At 39.6% G+C, this 7,854-nt stretch overlaps 1 protein-coding gene across 1 annotated transcript; it reads right to left on the bottom strand.

Annotated features, from left to right (window-relative positions):
• Positions 1 to 331: 331 nt before the first annotated feature.
• Positions 332 to 7,818, bottom strand: LOC104536338 (toll-like receptor 6). The gene is made up of 2 exons (XM_010178918.1): positions 7,347 to 7,818; positions 332 to 399 (listed from the first exon to the last, which is right to left on the bottom strand). The coding sequence occupies exons 1-2, from the start codon at positions 7,816 to 7,818 to the stop codon at positions 332 to 334; spliced, it is 540 nt and encodes a 179-aa protein (XP_010177220.1).
• Positions 7,819 to 7,854: the final 36 nt, after the last annotated feature.

Here is a 7,854-nt window from a genome sequence, read left to right as displayed (position 1 = left end):
TCTTCACACTCCAAAGACTCAGGACATGGCCATGTGCCCCCTCAGCGTCAGCTGATCAGAGAAGCCATTCAGCTTTTCTTTGCTATAGCATAAAGACATAAGGGTCCATTTTTCCAGTAAGCCAAGAACCTTGAGGAGGAATTATACTGTCTCATGAATATCGTAATGCTAGTGTGGCCAAAAGCATACTAACAGGAAAACCAGAGCATAACTGGACAATAAGCATGAAGCAGTGGTACTCAAAATCTGAAAGAAAACACTTGACACTTCCAAATTACCCCACAGTTGCAAAGAACCTCTCTTGAAATGGTGAGGGACAATGAGTCTCGTTCTAAGAATCAGAAAACCCAAGGAGGGAAAGATTTGTGGATACAGAAAATGGTCCAGCAGAATTAATATCTGGTCATGCCTATCAATACCAAACAGAGATTTGGAGAGGCATCAGTCCTATCATGGAGAAATGTGATTTGGGCATTACTCTGTCATTGTTAGGCATTTAAAACAGCACACCAACAACCTGAAGTATAAGCAAGTCAACTGTTTCAGCAGACAAACATCCCCAATTGTTTTTACTGTGCCGATTTTGTCTGTAAAAAATTGTGAAATTTTACAAGCCTGCCTCTGTATAATATTTGTTAAATAAAACCAAAAGCCTATTTTTTTCAGTTGTAGGTTATAATGTGTGTCAGTCCCTTTGATTTGATTGACTGATATCAAAACTCATTTCTTCCCCTCCAAGCTTAATCAAGTTTTATTTTAATTAAGTAAAGCAAAAAAAATATATATTTTTAAAAATATGTAACTGACATCACTAAAGGCTATGAAATAATAAATCAATAAAGCAAAAATTTCTAGCTCAACAGAATCCAATTGAGAGGTCAAATTCTGTCTTCAGAAAGTTGTGCTAGGGTATCTGAGCACAGAATAGAAATGAAGCTGGGACGGTTCATCAAAGTACAGTATCACAAGAAGAACTAAGGCAAGGAAATACAACCCAACTTCCTTCAAAGAGCAGCTGACCCTGTTCCTCAGAGTCCCAGCTGGTAAAGAACCTTCTGAAACAAATAAACTTTGATCAGGAACTATCTGAAGGAACTTCCACTTGGCAAAAGGGACATCAGGAACAAAGCAAGAAATGTTCTGAAGGGAGAAAAAACCAGAAAGATAATCTCTGTCTGTGCTCCATTGCCAAATGAGTTTTAATTTACTATGCATGCTATGCTATATGCTGCAAAAAGGGGTGATCCACACTGTATATCACCGAGAAGTGCCACAGTCAAAGAATAAAGTAGATATGTCTAGCAAAGCAATATTAAGGACCAACAGTTATCCTTTCGACACTATTTTATCATGGCATTAAATTAGCATTGGCTGAGAATGAAAATTGTCATACCAAACATTTTTTTTGCATTCTTCTGTGTTGAAATTCAACATACAGATGAGCATTTTCACTGAAAATTCAAAATACAAGAATATCTTTCAACAGTGAAGAAACACCAGAACCTGAGATTTGATGGAGTCCAAAATACATGTAACAAAAAGAAAAAAAAACAACGGAGTAAATATAACCCACCTTTCATGCATGGAATTAATCTCCAAGTGAAGAACCAGTAAAAGTCCTCTGCATACTTGGTTAACACTGTCAGAACAGAATTTCAAACACAGGTGATCTTCCAGCTGGGGAATCTCACATGAGGTGCTAATTCCTTAATAATTTCTACCTCAGGAAGTAGAAAGAACAGGGTGTTCTTAAACAGGCTATATAGTTCAAAAAATTAATGACATTTCCCTATAAAGCAGGTATTAAGAACACAATGAAAGGAAACGTTTAACAATCCAGACTCAAAATACATTTACTTCTGTAATATTTGCATAACTGTATGGTTTAGGAGGAAAGCAACCTATCTACATTCAGAATGGCAAGACAGTTTAAATAATTCTGCATTTCTGACTTCACGTCTGCTTCTGACGGTTACACAGATGTTCTAGAAATTCATCAACTACATCTCCTCCTCTGCACACACAGAAAAGAGGAAGCAGTACCCTCACTGTCAACTTCTCTTCATATCAAAATCTCTTGCTGAGCTCTACCCCACTACATTATTTTTCTCAGCTAGCAGACTAATTAATGCAGCACATTGACAGATGGCAAAAGCTTAGATCCCAAAAGCTTATAACAGGGGCAAACTGGCACAGTTCAAAGCCTTTACAGGTCAGTCATCTTTACACCAGAGATGCCTCCGATGATTATCAGGGATACCTACATAATAGCTTTCTTCAAAAGATTATAAAAACTGAACTATAGAGAATATTCGCTCTGATATGAAAGCTGTAAAGAAGCCATGAAAAACACAGCAACATAGAGCAATCTGGGAATGGAGGAATCCAATAAAGCAGCCATTCAATTAGCATATTGAACAGGGGCATGAGCCTAACGAGCAAATCAAGAGAGCAGAGAGGGAGTGCACTGCAAAGGCAGTCATAAATAACCAAAACCAACGCTTCACTCCCATAAGCCTCCAAAATGATACAACATGCCTCAGGAAGATTAATTAGCAAGGAAGAAAGAAGCAGAGATTAATAAATTAATGGAGATTTATCTAATCTTAATTAATTTTAAGATTAAATTCACGAAGTATGTAATTAATTCTTCAGGTGTAAGCAAATTAGGGGGAAAGGGAGCACCTGGCCCCATTCTGGACTTACTGTAGAGCTTACTCCACCACACAAAACAGCACCTTGGAAGAGAGCCGAAGGCAAGAAGGGATTCAGCTGAAGAAAGCTGCCAAGTATGACTATTTATTCTAGATAGTAGTGCCAGTTATATTTCAAGTATGCCTTACCTTCCTCTTAAAATTTTCTTGTGCAATTACCTTTTAAATTTTGTAAAGAAGAATATAACCCTTTGTTTTGCTGAAAGAAAATTTCTGCTTTTTATTTTGAGATTGACAAGTATGAGAGTCTGAACTGAAACTGAACTGAAACCCTTCTGCTTTCCTCAGTACAGCAAATCTGCAGAAAACTGTGCAGAGACACAGAGACATCTATGACCCAAGACAAGACCAGGTATCCTGAATGTTTCTCAATAAGCAATAAAAGTCTGTTTGTCAGCTGATACTGTCTTGTCTTCAAGTAAAAAGAGAAGTTCCTGTTGCTGGGTGTTAACCCATGAAAATGAATAGACAAAGGCAGTGGTTGACAGAACCATAATATTACAGTTATGTAAACCAGTGGCAGTTTTACTTCCAGTACAATCCATGAAAAAACTTTGCTGCATGGACAAAATCAAATACACTGACTCAGTGCGCACAAAGCTGTAAAAAGCAGAATTGCCCATATTTTTAGTTATAGTATCCTTAATTTCCTTGTCACTCTTGTTTTGAGACTTTAAAATACATTCAAATAAACAGTTTGTCATAAAGAAAAAACTGCAACTACTTAAACTAAAACTAATGCTTCTGAATACCTCTGTTAAATCATTAGGAACATTGCATAATGTTATTTTTACTAACAAAGCTTTGTTTGGAGCTGGTTCAGTTTACTGACTAAGCATGATATGCAAAAACTAAAGAGCAGTGTATTTCTGTCATGCATTCTGAAATGCACCAGATAAATACTGTCCTTTCCACAGTCAGCATATGTACACTCATGCAAATACCTTGTTCCATTTCTGAAGTTTATACTGCTGGGGTTTTTTTTGCAGCTGACTCTATCAATGAGTACCCATCAAGCAGCCTTTCCTCAAGGCACATTTCACACTTGTACCTGTATGTTGTGATTACTTACCCAGAGAGGAACTGCAGCTACATTTGGCTGAATATCAGAAGCTACTCAGGACCAGCATTGTGTCCAAAGGCGCAAAGAATCTCTCCAACTGGAACTGCAGAAGGGATTTTACATGTGCAAAATACTGAGTTAAAACGTAGCCAGAGCAGATGGACTCATCCAAGCACTCATGAAAAGTTAATACAATTGTTGAAGGTTGCAAAGCCAGTGTTTGGTCATATCAAGGGCCTTATCTTCAACTGCAGCTTTCACCGTCACAACTTAACCCTGTGTGTCAAGTAGGCGAAAGGAGTGCTAAATGCCACCCCTAGTTCAAAATGAGCAGAGATTGTTTCACATTTATGCCCCAGACCACTTTGCTTGGGCATAGACACAAGGATCAAAGCTGCGGAAATTAAATCGGTAACACAGAGCTGTCTTGCAGAGTACTGAAGTTTCTTATATATTGGTTTATCTGTACTGCTTCCTCTTGACCAGAGTGACTACAAATGAGCATTACAGTCAACCTCAGTAAATCTTTCTGAAAGAAAAGCCAACCAAACTGGAGCCCTGAGTAAAAACACAGGTTTTGCAGAGGTTTTGAGCCTTCCCCTCAGCAGAATGCCTCGCCTCCCATGCAGTCCCATTCTTAGCCCTCATGTGCCCTTCCCTGCTCTAACCCTCTGCAGTTGAACTTCAGTGATGATGCTTTGTAACATTTCTAAAGTTAAAAAAGAGCTGAGCTCTCAGCATGGCAACCCACATAGCACCAGGACTCCCAGTCTGTCACAGTTCAGTTTCCTCTATACTACACACTACTTAAATACACATAAAAACATTGACACTTTTACTTAATTCTGCAGATTTTCTAGGTTTTGGAGGGCGTTTACCCCCAGGTTATCAGTTTTGTAGGTTGATATTATTATGTACGTGAAAATAGCATTCTGGCTAGTCATCGAGATGACTAGTCAAATGCCAGGAATCTGCTCTGTTACGGTATCTGACATCAGAATACATTTACACACTCCCTTTTCCTGATAAATGGAGTGCATTAGCAGTTACAGATTTCAGCACAGAACCCATTGAGACTCACACCACCATGTTGCACACAAAGGGGTAGCTACTTCCCAAAATTTGCAGAAAGTCGCTGACATTGGGCTACACATGGCTGCATGTATGTGAAAAATTTCTTCGTGGACTAAAACTGGTTTTATAGAACGTGTTCAGAGTAAGGCAGAAGTTAAAATAATCGTTTGAAATATTCTAATATGTATCACTTGAGAAACTCCTCTGGAATCAGAGAAACTAGATGTAGTAATCTATTGCATGTGTAGCAGTTGTGTCAATTATCTGGCACACATCACAGACAAAAATCTAATGTTATGTGGGCTTCTGGTTCCAAAGTCTTAATTGCTCTCCATGCTCATTACAAGCCTCCCTTTCCAACATTATTCACTTAAGGATTTTGGACATATACCAGAAACCTGGAATTATATATTTCTGCATATGATCGCATCAGCTATATTGCCAGAGGTCACACAGTTCTCAAATTCTTTCCAAAGTGGCAAGCAAACCCCTGCTAAAACGTTCCATTTCTGAAAGAAATAATTAATTTCTGGCAACAGCTCTGTGCTCCCACCTGAGTGACAGGAAGGATTCCTGGTGTACTCTCTGACTTTCAGAGGGCTTCTCTGTCCTCTGGCCAACAGAAGAAGCCATATGAGTTCTTAAAGCTTTGCACAAATCAGGGAACGTTAACTCTATCATGGAAGTTTCAAGGGCTACTGACCTAAAACTCTGAGGCTTTCAAAGAAAATTTTCAAGTGAGCCACCATGTAACAACCCAGCTGTCCCTGACTGCGTAAATGGGATAGGCAAACCAAGCTAAGTCTGCTCATATTCGGTTATCTAAGGGTTAAATGAGTCTTGCACCGAAGCATTAGTTGGAGGGGAAGGAGGAAGCACAGAAAACATTTGTTTCTGAAGTCCTGAATGAAATTTGGTAATAGGTGTGTTACATTAAATTTGAGGCTAAGTGGGATGAGAAAGCTAAAGGTGTTAAATTTGACCTTTCCCCTACTCACAGTTCAAGACTTCAAGTCAAGAGACCTCAGCTTGCTTAGACCTCAGGACAAAAAATAAAATTGAAATCTCCTGTTAATAATAATGGAAATCAAGAATGAAGTAAAATGTAAACATTCTATACTAAATGAGAATTTCATTTTAACATCCCTTCTCTCCTCTTCATGTTGAAACACATTTTTGAAAGGAAAACTTGCTGCTTGCTGGCCATCAAAGTCTGGTATTACAAAGGGCAAACACCTCCCTTGCTGGGGGCAAAGAGGAAGTTTGCTGTGATCATCCTTAGCAGTTACAAATGCTTGTTGGAGCCCAGTCATGTTTTCTTGAAGGCCAAACAACACAAGTACAGGTATAGGGGCTGCTGTATTTCTATAAAGCAGAGCAAATACTGTAAATGTAGCTTGTCCTTCTGACTCCGTGAATAGAGCAGCTTACCGCTGTCCCTAGACTTGCCAAACCTTTTCAGCCTCTGACTGGTTATTGCCTCTCTAATCAGAAATCATAGCTGTGCTGCAAAAGATACTGTTTCAGCTGAAAAGGACAGACTTGTTAAATAATAAGCACAGTGTAAGACATGTGGGTGAGAAAAAGTAGAAGGCTAAAAATAAATCATTATGTAGAGAAGTCAAGAGTTTCTCAAGATATAGCCAATGAAGGCAGTTCTGTTACTGCAGACACCCTCTCAGTCCCTTTGGTCACAGTCTCTCTCAGGATCAAAATGGTACCAGGACTCGTATCAGAGGATAGGAATTAAAGCTCTCATTGTCAATTCACAGCTTCTACCTTGCAGCAGTGCCGAACTATGAGCCTCAAAAGGTGAGGTAGCTCATCTTTCCTTTTTATTTTTCTTTTATTTAAACAAACAAACCAACCAACCAAAACCAAAAAACCCTCAACACACAACAAACATTTCTTCCTTGCTCAGTCCGGTTGTGTGGCATGACCATTTTTGTCCACCTGTGCTGGATGTCCAAAGTCCTACATCTGGGTCCTATCCTTTTAAGCTTCACTGAATCTGAAAAAGACACTACCCAGGAACCATCTCAAGCTCTGCACTTCTAAACATCTTCTTAGGATGCGTAATTTTCTTCCTTGCAAACTAATTTTAACAAAAGAGGTCCTGTGACCATGCAGGCTAAGCCTTGTGACTGACATGGCACTGCAAACTCTCCAGCAATTCAAGCGCTCACTCACATGACTATACCAACTGGTCCAGATTTTATTCTGCTGAGAAAAATTCACTACAGTATTTCAAGCAGATTTCAAAATCCATATCCAAACTCATTTGTGATTTGCTATCTATGTAACAATCTTAAGAGATTTCCAGTAAGGTGAGTTGAATTTTGCCTACAGTAAGGAGGTAGCACAGACAACTGTAGAAACGAGGTTCTGAAAAAAAAGTTAAATACACGGACAACCAATGGAAATCATACAGTATTTATTGCTTACACCAAGAAAAAAACAGAAGAGACTCCATCACAGAGATTCTTAATCCTCACACCTTTTTCCATCACCCATTGGCAGGTTAATGCTAATAGCCGCCCGCAGGTTAGCCCAGAACAGGGGATGCTTGCTCCTCTCCTTCGGCCACTCCAGGAAGGTTCGCTTTGCCATGAGAGCCTTCAGCTTGTGATATCTGGCAGGGATAACGTACTGAGGGATCGGCTCCAGTAAAATGAGGATTAAGCTGTTGGAATTCTCACTGAATAACTTGTGATGGGCAAAGTACAGCTCATAGTGACACCACTCGCTCTGCACAAAGTTGGGAGACAACACAAAGATCGACTTGTAGCTCTTCTCAATGCAGTTAATTATGTTCTCCACAATGCTCTTGCCAGGGATAAAGTTTCTCTCATGCTGGCACAGTCGTACACAGCCCTCCCCCTTCTCCAGGTTTGGGATCAGCTCGTTCTTCACCCACAATGAATCGCGCTCGCTGTAGGAAATGAACGCATGAAACTGCAGTTCCATCTCCTGCTCTTCAGGGTGGCTGTGCCAAGCTCTCCG

The sequence above is a fragment of the Mesitornis unicolor genome, unplaced genomic scaffold (genome assembly GCF_000695765.1).
Source record: "Mesitornis unicolor isolate BGI_N332 unplaced genomic scaffold, ASM69576v1 scaffold54792, whole genome shotgun sequence".
NCBI lineage: Eukaryota > Metazoa > Chordata > Aves > Mesitornithiformes > Mesitornithidae > Mesitornis > Mesitornis unicolor.
This window is presented reverse-complemented; position numbering and strand designations above follow the sequence as displayed.

Coding starts and splice junctions, on each gene's coding strand:
- LOC104536338 (XM_010178918.1), bottom strand. CDS start 7,818: ATGGAACTGCAGTTTCATGCGTTCATTTCCTACAGCGAGCGCGATTCA. Junction 400..7,346: donor AATGGGTGATGGAAAAAGGT/GTGAGGATTAAG, acceptor AGGCATGACCAG/ATATTAATTCTGCTGGACCA.